At 39.6% G+C, this 12001-nt stretch overlaps 2 protein-coding genes across 6 annotated transcripts in view; one reads left to right on the top strand and one right to left on the bottom strand.

The window, feature by feature from the left end:
* The window catches only part of TTC23L (tetratricopeptide repeat domain 23 like), a 75041-nt gene extending 66567 nt beyond the window's left edge, over positions 1-8474 (top strand). Inside the window, exon 12 of the mRNA XM_061129249.1 lies at positions 6761-8474. The gene's annotated coding sequence lies outside the window, so the exon portion shown is untranslated. The remainder of the gene's footprint in view (positions 1-6760) is intronic.
* On the bottom strand, positions 3772-11990 carry RAD1 (RAD1 checkpoint DNA exonuclease). 5 transcript variants are annotated; one of them, XM_061129252.1, is made up of 7 exons: positions 11816-11988; positions 11589-11691; positions 11119-11509; positions 10054-10162; positions 8495-8753; positions 6354-6452; positions 3772-6043 (listed from the first exon to the last, which is right to left on the bottom strand). In XM_061129252.1, the coding sequence occupies exons 3-7, from the start codon at positions 11311-11313 to the stop codon at positions 5866-5868; spliced, it is 840 nt and encodes a 279-aa protein (XP_060985235.1). In that variant the 5' UTR covers positions 11314-11509; positions 11589-11691; positions 11816-11988; the 3' UTR covers positions 3772-5865. The 5 variants fall into 5 exon arrangements, with proteins under 5 accessions (XP_060985235.1, XP_060985238.1, XP_060985233.1 ...); XM_061129255.1 differs by lacking the exon at positions 11589-11691 and having other exon boundaries at positions 11119-11346; positions 11816-11990; XM_061129250.1 differs by lacking the exon at positions 11589-11691.
* Positions 11991-12001: the final 11 nt, after the last annotated feature.

Raw genomic sequence — 12001 nt, 5'->3', positions numbered from 1 at the left:
AACGGGGCTGTGAAAACCACACTTGTTGCAGGCTTGAGGTCTAAATAGGAGGTGACTGAGGAACACTTAATAGAAACCGGATTTCTGGATCAGAAAATCTCTTGGACTAGATTACTTCTAGTTCCAGGCCAACTTCTCCAGTATCAGGCAACCAGCGTATGGAAATCTTAATGGCTGGGAATGAGGATGACAGATCCTCTTTTTAGCAGTTACAGTGCCTCTGGGCTCTAATCCCTGTGCTCATGAAGAGGAATCACCTGAAAAGCACAAATAATATATAAAAGGCCCTAAATTAGATAATTTTTTTCAGCTGTGATTAAATGCAATCCAGATATCTTAGATACACCCCTCACCTGCTGTCTGAATCAAAGGAAGTCCCCTGCTCTTTAGGGAGAAAACCTAAGACTCTAGTACCATTTTGGAGGCCCTTTAGCAGAGTTAGCATTTTAGGGGGATGGTCACTTGGTAAAATAGTTGCCTCAGACTGAGTTTAGCCTTCTAGCTCAATAAGGCAGTGGTTGGTGCTAGAAGGAGGGAGAGATGTCAAAAACCAAGAAAAAATGCATAAATGGTTTTCTCCTTTCCTCTAGGTCTTCTGTTATCAGTAAAGGGAAAAAAAAAAAAAAAACCACTATACAGGATAGTCAACAATAAAGCCAACCTGTTGATAACAAGCATTCTTGACCACAAAATATATTTACCAACACCGATAGCAGTCGCAGATCAAAAACAGAACCAAGGATTCTGGGGGGAAAAAAAAAGATCCATTTAACAGCGGCATTACAGGTAAAATACGTATGGCCATTAGAAACCAGGATCCTGTTACCTGAGAGGAAGGAATCTTTTTTAGACACATGCTTTAAGTTAGTTTCTCATGTCACTGGGACTCCCATTACCTTCCATTTCCCCTTTTCTAATTTCATTCTTTCCCATTTTGACTTTTAAAAAAAGTTCTGCTGTGCATAAGTAGTTTATGCATGAGCATTTTAATACAGTACTTGTAAATATCTTTAGCCATAACCTGTTTGGGGTCCCTAAAATTGCTTTGTGAGGAAATGTTTGACCTTCTGGAACACTGACCTAACCTGGTCTACTGAAGTCATACCATGTTAGAGCCATAAGGCCTTTTTGATTTTTGTAAATGAAGAAAACAGGGACAAGAGGGATTGATTCATTCATGGTCAGTCTAGTGACCATAAAGCAGATAGTCCCCTGAATCACAGGTGACTACTCTTTCCACCCTACTATGCTGCCCCTACCAGACTGGATTAAAAAGACTTGGGAATGGAATGCTCACCAAGGTTGTTAAAAAAGAAGCCCCTGAATGGGCTTCTCTGGTGGCTCAGACGGTAAAGAATCCGCCCGCAATGCGGGAGACCTGGGTTCGATCCCTGGGTTGGGAAGATCCCCTGGAGAAGGAATGGCTACCCACTTGAGTATTGTGGCCTGAAGAATTCCATGGACAGAGGAGCCTGGCGGGCTACAGTCCATGGGGCTGCAGAGTCAGACACGACTGAGCGACTTTAAAAAAGAAAAAAGGCCCTGAACCAGTGTGTATCTAGGAAATTGGCAGTCTGAAATCATATTCCTTTGTGTGTCGAGGGACAGAGGAGAAATCAGATTCAGTTTGTACTACAGCTTTTATTTTTCCCTTGTTATCGCTCCTGTTACCTGAGCTGATTTAGTGGAGCTCAAACACTTGTGTCTTTGGGATCCACGTGTGTTTCTAAGAACATTTCTATCACTCATCAGTGCTTATACAACCACATCTTGGTTCTTCATTCAAGAGAGTAGTTTCTCATTTCATTCTGTTTAGTCTGTAAAACCTAGTAATCAGCTAGTATCCACAGTATTAGTAGTGAGCAGTGTTCTGCTGTGGCAGGAGGACATATATATCCGGTGGTCTGGCCACAGACTGCTCGGCTTTCTCCTGCTAGCTGCCGCGCTCCCTCTGCTGATTCCGAGTGCTTTAAGCCTGGCACCCAGGAGCAGGGTTTCCGCTTACAGCTCTGGCCGAAGGCACCTATATTCCACTGACCTTCTCTGCAAGTACTTATTAACTAGTCACTCAGTGACTCACTGCAGATTTTAGCCCTGCTTGGAGATGGGACTGATGTTCTTGCCCAGAATATGCTGAGTTGACTAAAGCAGCCTCAGAAGAGTGGCTTCTGTTTTCACACACGCAGTTGAAAACAGGTTTTCAACAATGACTGTGATAAAAACAAAGTATTAGGAGTGGCCACTCGGACTCCATTTTGGGTGGCACTAAAATTTTTAAAATTTTACTATTTTGTGAGGTCCCAAACTCTTAACATTTCCAAACCAACAAACCTCTATAAAACAATAGCATAAAGTATTACACTGTAAAATAAAACATTATTGTGTAACCCTGTTGTCTCATTTGAAATTATTTTTAGTATCTCCAGTTTTTCTTTGTTGACTATAAAAATCCCCACCTGTCCCCTGAGATTTTGATTTTAAAATGTTTTATGAAATGGTTTTAATATCCTCATATCTGACAAAATAGAAAGCTGCCATCTACCTTGGTTCTAAAAGTTTAAAAATGTTACTATTTTGTGAAATCCCTAAGTTTTAAAAAAACACATTGTAAATGTTCAGCGCAACACAGCTTAATATAAAGTTTCACTCTTGGAAAACTGGAGCTGAGAGCTAAGCTGCTTTCTAAACTCATTCAGTGGGAAGCAGCAATCTGGACAACCAATCAAAACACCTGAGGTTTCCAGCCACCCTAGTCCATAAGGTCATACACAACTTATACATTCCTTTAGTTATTGGCCACTAAAATTTCTTAGATGAGGGTTAGCTACTTTCTTTTAGTCCCTGTAACCGAATTAGAAAGAAAACAAACAAAACCAAGTCCAGCTCAAACTCTCCCACATATACATTTTAATAAATGTTCATTAGCAAGCATACAGTTTATGCAACCGGCTCTGTAAGTTCAGTGAGGCCTTACCTCCATGTGTTGGCAGTTCACCCATCACTTTGCATTAAAGGCCCACTTAAGGCAAACCTGACAATATTGCAGAGATGGGGCTGTCCTAATCCAGTCAGCAAGAAGCAACAGAAATCCCTGGACAAATGGCAGGAAGTAAAAGTCAAGCCTCAGGCACCAGTCCTAAGGGTACAGACTACAGGCCTCACTAGATTCTTATATTCTTTCCATAAAGGGATGGGGAACTACTCTGAAATAATTTAGTTCACATATCCTGAATACCTCTAGTTTTACCAATGAGAGTCACTAGTATTAACTAGGAGTTACATCCAGTCGTCGAGCTATGAATTTCAAAAAGATAACCTACTTCAAACATTTACTCTTTTATTGGGGCTTCTGAAGTGACTGAGATATGGATGCCAGGAACACCCGTACCAGCTGCCTGGGGCATTTCTGATTAGAGGCTGAGCTGTCCACTGCTGGAGAGGAAAACCCACGGTAGAGCTGCTAACTGCTGCAGGGGAGCATGTAACCTGACACACGTATAAAAATGCTACCAATACAAACTCGGGAAAAGAGAAAACACTATCTCCCAATTCCTCAGGACCCAACAGATTTCATTTCAGGTGGGGACAAGAGGCAGCAGCATGAAGATGGAAAGGGGAAAGGGGAGTCTATGTATTTCTGACCCCACCCACCCACCCTAAGCTATAGGGGCTGCCACATGCTGCCCTTTCAGCAACAGTAACTCATACTTAGCAGGACTTGAGAGTATCACAGAAACTGTGTGGCTTCTTGTAAAAAAACAAAACAAAACATGTATTACAAGACTTATTTTTATTACAACAGTAAAATTTAACATTTTTGTTTTGAATCATTTCATCAGTTCTAGGTGGAAGCACATCATAAGTAGGGAATAAACTAATTTAAAGTAGAAAAAAATAGCTACTGTAAGTACAATTTTATTAGAAAGAATATGAGGTAAACTTCAGAAACGCAGAGCTAAATCTTAGTCTTTTTGTGACACATGAATTCAGTTTATAGTCACCAAAGCATCTGCGTTGCCCAAGGAAGCGCTCCCCCCAGTGGTCTCTCATAGGAACTTGAACAAAGTTAAGCTCGCAAATTAGGGAGTCAAACAGCACACACATAACTAGAAAATTCTTTATTAAATCATATCTTGATTTACGGTGACTGAGAAAGAACTAAATTTATTAGCTTCTGAATTCTAAGTAATTCAAGATACGTTCAGCTGAAATAGTAGTCTTAGATGTGCAAAAATATTTAATCATAGGTTCAACTTTCATAGTGACTAATAATCTGAAAGTGGAGGTCCTTTTATCTGACGAATATTTACTCTATCCTGGCACTATTTTAGATACTAGACATGCCAATGGAAAAAAACCAAATAACTGTCCAATTTTAAATTTAAAGGAAAATTGTAGTCCTTGAAATGTTTACTGAATAAGTATTTTCATAATTATGTTTTAGATGTGTTTTGTTCTTAATGCTTATCGAGACAAAAAAAAAATCTGGACATTTGGTAGATTCAATCATTTCCTTCTTGAACACATACTATAACTTTATAAAACTCCAACGACTTTTGTACCAGCTGGGCATCCCGAGATTGCCTGGGAGATTTAACTAGTTATCGGGCATTCACCCTGGGCTAGATACCCAGCATTGCACGAGTCGAACAGGTATCTGGGAGCAGCACCTACGTGCCCGCCCACTGAGACATGCCTTGGTTTGGTTGAGAAACTTTAAAAAAAAAAAAATTATTTTTGGTTGTACTAGGTCTTCGTCGTGTGCAAGCTTTTGTCTAGTTGCAGAGCACAGGCTCTAGGGCACTTGAGCTCAGTAGCTGCGGCTCCTAAGCTCTAGAGTACAGGCTCAGCAGTTGTGGTACACGGGCATAGTTGCTCCACAGAATGTGGGGTCTTCCAGGATCAGGGATGGAACCTGTGTCTCCTGCATTGGCAGGTGGATTCTTTACCACTGAGCCACGTGGGAAGCCCTGGTTGAGGAACTCTTATAGGCAAATAGAAGGTATCTAATAAGTACTTACTACAATGAATGGTTTTCAGAACACGATGAAAATCTGTAATTCTGAAGACTTTCATATCATGTTTATAGATGCCTTCAAAATGTAAATAAATCATATAATTATTCAGACTTGTTTGGTGACACCTAAACTTCTGAACACTTGCAAAGACATCACCTGTAAAAGCAGTCACTTCAATGCAATTAAAATGCTATTTTAAAAAAATATCCTTTAAAACAGTGGTTCTCAAACTTTAGCAAGGATCAGAATCTCAGGGGGGTGGGGAGGGCGAAGAGGGGGGAAGCTGTTTAAACTACATATTGCTTGCCCCGCCCCCAGAGTTCCTGACAAGTTACCAGGTGGTCTAGGCATGACACTCTGAGAACCACTGCTTTATGACAAGAGTCTCCAGAATTCCAGCTTGGAAGTGATGCCCATATGCTATTGCTTTTTCTAATAGTAAATAAATAAAAGAACATTTCTGATATGGCTTCACCAAACTTCAAATTTTTATACTCTTAGAATGTCCTACTTAAGTAGAATAACACATAAAACTTATGCACCTTGACTTATAACAACTTCCACGAGTTCAAAAGACAGAACCACAGACTAGTCCAGTACTGGATAATCTATGACTATGTGACAACATTACTGACAAAACCTACAGCAACTATCAGGGGACAGGGACTGTGCTGCTTCTTCCCCTTAGAAAACCTTAACAGGAAGTCATGAAGGGCACTGCCCTCAACATGAGAACATGACCTACTACGCATGTCCACATAAACAGTGCGTGAACTGTCACGTGTACATGAACGATGCATGAACCATTATGTGTACATAAACAGTGCACGAACCGCCATACTGAAGACTAAGAGTCAGGAACTTCTTCATCAGGACAGCAGTAATATTCCACAAAGCATATCTGTCCATCTTCATTTCTAATCATATACTGTAATGAGAGGAATCCTCGGTTATCTGTTCGAATAGATACCTTACAAGACAGGACTAATGCCTTTGTAGAGGGTTTCAGTAAAGAAATCTTGTATCTGCAGAAAAGTAAACAAAAAGCTGTTATTTGGACACACTTAAAGCATAATTCCAAGGACAAAAGTTAGCCAAGAACTACCAAATAGCAAATATAAGAACAGAATCAAAGAGCTGTCCAATCTGCTAATACTTTCTTCATTTTGAAAATTTAATTCCCTATCACAATGCCAAATTCCCAAGTAAACCCAGCAACCTACTATTTATTTCTTGCTATACTTTTATCTACACACTGAAAGTCTTAAAAAAAATTTATTTAATAGAAATATAGTATTTAACCTCGCCTTCATCACCAAATGGCAACCTACTGACCTGTTGACCTGGGTCTGACTGCAGTGAAATGAGTCCATCAAATCAGAATCTTTGGGATAGTCAAGGTGGGAGCTTCCTGCATTCCCAAAAGTAGATAACCTATAGTAGAAAATGAGCAATTCATTCATTCATTGGTTCAACAATAAGCTACATTAGTATCCATATAAGCAAACACTTCCTTAAGAAGCTCATTCCAGTGAGTGAAACAGGTATGTAGACAGCTGTAGACAAAGCACTGTAACAATGACATGATAAAGATTCCTGTAGATGCTGCCGGAGTACAGAGAGCTAGCAACTAATAAATGACTTTGCAAAAAGCCAGTCACAGAAGGAATCTAGGGGGCTTTGCCTCAATTTCATTACCTTAATATTACTTTGATATTGTCCTTCCCTCTTCCTCAAATCAGAACCATGTAACAGGAGAGTGGAGGAGTGACGGAAGACCCTGATCTATGTCAGTGGCAAGCCCAGGGCCCTGCCAACTATGTCTACTGCCACACCAAGCAATTAGGGCTTTTGTGTGTTTCAGGCTGTTTTATGGTTTTCTTTGCTTGGGAATATCAGTAGGTTGCAGACAATTTGTGAATGTTTATGTTTACTTAACTTACTGATCATTTGTTTTGGAAAGTGAAAGTGTTAGTGGCTCAACTGTTCAACTCTTTGCGATGCCATGGACTGAAGCTCACCTGGTTCCTCTGTCCATGGGATTCTCCAGCAAGAATACTGGAGTGGGTTGCCATGCCCTTCTCCAGGGGACCTTCCCGACCAAGGGATCGAACCTGGGTATCCTGCATTGCAGGCAGATTCTTTACCATCTGAGCCACCTGGAATTAACATATATGAGCATTGTATGTGACTGCTATATGAGCACAGTGATAAAGACATAGGTGCTTGCTGGCTTTCCCCAGAATCCATCTTTCCTCTTTCTCTGAGCCATGTTGTTTAGGCCCAGCCATGCTGATGGTTCCCAAATCTAAATTTTTAGTCTAGACTGATCTCCTGAACTCTATACCTATCTATCCAACTACTCCTTAGTGTCACAGGCTCAAGTTTAACATATCCAGAAAAAAATATTTCAACTTCCAGTTCCCCACCACCAAATAATTTCCTGTACAGGAGATGAAAAATACCATGATCCACCTAGTCACCCATGCTGAGAGAGATCGTTTAGATGAGGAGCCTCTGGAATACTCTGTTTAAAGTGCCTGGAATCTTTAATTCACATCACTGCTTAAGTAGGGTTAGACTTATTTCCATTTTGATTAGCATTTTAACCAATCTTGAGCCAATTTTTTAACTACCTAACCAATAAGAAAAGCCTGCAGTTCTTCTAACGTAGATTCAAAAAGAATTACACCTCTCATACCGTATGTATTTAACTCCTTTACTCTAATATTCTGAAATATTTCAAAAGAGTAGAAAAATAAATTCTCTCTCTAAACTGATTCTAATCCTGAGTTTTGCCATTTCATTTGTTGGGTCAAAATATGAAAAGCAGCTTGATAGTTTTTGATACCATATTCCTGCTGAAAATTGTCCTCTTAGGAAGCTCACCTTGACCATGCCTCCCTAGGCAGACCTGTGCTGGTTCCCTAAATATCTTAATGCCATGTAATTTTGTTCTCTCTAAGGTGTTCCACGTATATCCTCATCACCTTGATTTTAAGCTTTTCCTTCCTGTAGTGCTTAATAAGGTAAATATGCACACTATAGGTGATTGATACTTAGTGAATGAACCATGTATAGAAAACACCTATTCCCTCCAGCATCCTGTACTAACTTGGGAAAAAGAGATACCATATGCTGTGAACACCTTTTGCAAAAGTTTAAGCTCAATTTTCCTCACAATGCAATTGATCTATGATGGTAAGTAGTACAGCAATGAAATGACCACTAGTTTATGAACTCAGAGATTGGGCTACTCTTCTAGAAACCAACACTACCTAGCTTTAAATAGTGAGTTAGTCTTCCTGGGTCTTCTAGTGTCCTGACACATAAAAGTATGAAGTAAAGAGTAGAAGCTCTCTGAAGTTCTGAAAATTCTTGTAACCTGGGTAACAAAAACTCTGCATCCTAAGTAAATGTGTAAGCAGGTAGATGGAGTAAACTACATTAACTAGGACTGCAGGGCTTTCAAGTACCTGAAATAAGGTTTATCTGGAGACATGGTGATCTGCAGGACCTCACTCGTCATATCCAACTCAGAAAATGCTTCACGGAGCCCCTCTGACTGCAGAATAATTTTATTAATGACATTGGTGCTGCAGAAATCAAAATCCAGAGTCTCCTCAGGCTCTTGAGTATTGATTTTACACACTGTCACCACGCCTCCTTCTTCCAGAAACAGCATCAGAGGGTAACCATAACCTTGGTAACACATCCGAAGTGCAGTAAAAGTCCCTGCAATGGAAACAAATCATACTCTGGGCTTAGCTTTATAGCTCTGGGCTCAGCTTCTCCTCAAATGATGCCTAAAACTCAAGAATATTTTACTGTGTCCATTTCTAGCATATATGTATGTATATCCTTATGAGAAGGGACTACATCTTCCCTGATGATAGTTGTGTGTAGACAATTCCAAAAATAACTGCAAAAAATTGGGATTAAAATATAACTCTTTGAAATAGTTTTCCAGGTTGCAAAAAAAAAAAAAGAAACACTTCAGAGATAGCTAGGTGATTATATATAAATATACAACTTTAGGATGGAGAATCTATACCATCCATATTGCATGTATTAATAATAACTGCTGTAGGATAGACTGTGCTATTCTTGAAGGTTCAATCTGTGTTAACAATGGATTGCTTTCATATTGTCTTATTATAACATCAATGTATTCACTGTGATAAGGACCCTTCCAATGTTTTCTACTGGGAGATAGTCTTTATATTTCACCACATCTTAAGGTCTAATTGGGAGGAAAAGGGTGGTTAATCGAGGTTAGGGTTTTAGCTCTGCAAAACACTGAAGAGCAGAAGGAATATGACAGGACACTCTACTCTTTCTTACTGGGTGGAGAACCACAATGATGAATGGAAGAAGGCAGGTGCTTTTATGGAAAACCAGTTGGGGATCACTGCATTAGAAAATGTATAATTTTAACCAATTCCAATAATAACGGAATTGTCAGTACAAAATTAAAACATATTTTGTAGAGGACCATAACTGATCCTTTCCTATGAAGTAAAAATCATCCTTCTGGGGTTTCCCTGTAGTTTTAACTATTTCTAAAAGTATATGACTATTTTAAAGAAGAGCATTTAGGAAAATAAACTTAATTTATAAATAGGGCTTAAAGAAAAAAAGCAAATGTCAAACACAGTGAACTGGGAGTTAGGACAACTGGTATCTGTTTTTCTCTGCCACTAACTGTAATTCTTGACAAATTAGGGAAAAGAAGCAATTAAAATATATTTCTCAATGTTAAACATATTTAAGACATGTTCAAAGTATTCTTTTGATTAGTTAAAATTTAAAATCCTAAAAACTTTGTAAATTAAAAGGTGAATGTAAATATAAGAACCATTAGCATCTACTAATGTTGTGAAAAATCGGAACACATGATTGTGGCAAATGAAAAATAAATTGGCAATTTTTTAAACAAATGTTTATATTACTTATATTCTAATAATTTTTCTTGTATTTTTCTGACCATCCAGAAATGCTTTTGTGTTATTATAATGACAATAAAATAGCTCACCTGGCATAGGACTTGATCCAAAAATAGACAAACAGTCTAAAAGGACAGTTAAATTAATTCGAAAAGTAACAGACTCTTCTTGAACTCTAAACTCTTGAAATATTCCAGCCTATAAAAAAAAAAGTAAATGTGAAAATGTATGTTAAAGAATGAAAATGCACACATACAATTCTAGAGCTCACTTTGTTTTTAAAATAACAATACTGTGCTAAACCTATGAAAATAATTTGATTATCAATCAACACATCTTAAACTTCTTCAACTGTGATCCATTAGAATACTACTACTCAGTAGTTGAAGGTGTAACTGATTTCAGTCTGATGCAAAACTTTATGAAAAGGTCCTTCATCTAGCTCCTTGGAGTCATCCCTTACATGCCTCTTCCTTGTCTCCTTTTTGTGCCCATCAGATGGGCTAAGGTCATGTGGAAAACAGCCAAACAAATTAGACAATGCATGAGTAATACTGGTTCTCAATTTCTTTTGAGGACGGGAACCATGTCTGATTAATCCCTCTATACCTGAGGTCATACTGTGCCCTTAGGTGTTCCCCCAAAATGCTAAATTGAATGTGAAATCTTATCTGAACCATACAACTATTAGTCTGTAAGAACAAACAGATTATAACCAATAAGAGGAAAAAATAATAGCGAAGTAGTGCAAAAGAGCATATACTACAGAAACAAATGTTGTGGGTTCTCATCCCAACTAAGCCACTTGCCAGCTAAAGGACTGCTGACAAATCACTTAAATAGCGTCTCAGTTTCCACAAATATAAAATGGGAATAATAATAGAACCACCTCATAGGACTGTTGTGAGGATTAAATTATTTAAACATATAAACATACAAAACACTCAGAAAAAGTGCCCACCTATAGTTTAATATATTTTAGACATTATTAACCATTACCTCTGTAAAACAGGATAGGAAAAGGATTTGTTACGAGGAGAGAAAAAGAATTCAAATAATATTTTGTGCTCCAACTTAAATGAGAACCCTTGGAATTCATTGACCTGGGTGAAGAAGGTCATATTTCACTGGATTAAAGGTGCCAACTTCCATACCTGAATAAAAGCATTTGCTTGTACACATTTTGCGTTTTCCACTGTAACCTTGATTCCATTTTTAGTAGCGAAACACGTGGCATGTTCTCGGAAATGAATAGCCTTCAAGATAGTGGAGAGGTTCCTGACGTTGTCAAGGCTGGCCACTAAGCAGTAATCATTCTCGTCTGTGATCCGCTGGGTTAGGAGGGGCATGGTCCACGGTGCATTCGGCCCCGAGGGATGCTCCTGAAGAGATGCGACAACAAAACTCCCCGTCCAGGCTGACGAGGCCCGCGATTTCAACCTGCGCTGAGCCGAGTGGAAGAGGCCTGGACGCTGAACTCGCCGAAGTAGGGATTGAAACCCCACCTCTGCCACTTAACTATCTGTAACTTTGGGGGAAATTACCCTGTAAAGGAGGGTTTCGTCGTCTTTAGTAAGGGGACAGTAACACGAAAAGTTACGAAGGACAGAAATACACAACTAACATGGTCACCGGGATCAGTTTCGCCAACCCAAACAGAGGCTCCGCTTCCTCAGTCAGAGAAGAGGTGTCCCGCGCCTCCAATCTTGCTTCTAACAGAGGATATACTAGAGGGGCGGGCTTGAGTCCTTGGAAGGTCCTCCAAGAAACCCAGACAACTACCCAACACCACTCACCAGCCCACAACCCGCTTACAGACTTGTCTTGGGATCCCCAGCGCTCAAACCCTACCTTTGCGCAGCGCCCAGGAGCAGCTCCCAGAAAACTGCTGAGGAAGTGGAGCGGCTCCCGCCACTCTATTCAGATATTGCCGACCACCTCGGCCACCGTCACCATAGAGATAGAGGAGGCCTAGAGAGCCGACCGGGCCGTACCATAGAGACAGGAAAGAGGCACCATAGAGCTGCAGGACCGTGG

Source organism: Dama dama, chromosome 25, assembly GCF_033118175.1.
Source record: "Dama dama isolate Ldn47 chromosome 25, ASM3311817v1, whole genome shotgun sequence".
Lineage (NCBI taxonomy): Eukaryota > Metazoa > Chordata > Mammalia > Artiodactyla > Cervidae > Dama > Dama dama.
Note: the sequence above shows the minus strand (reverse complement) of the source record. Positions and strands in the feature narration are given on the sequence as shown.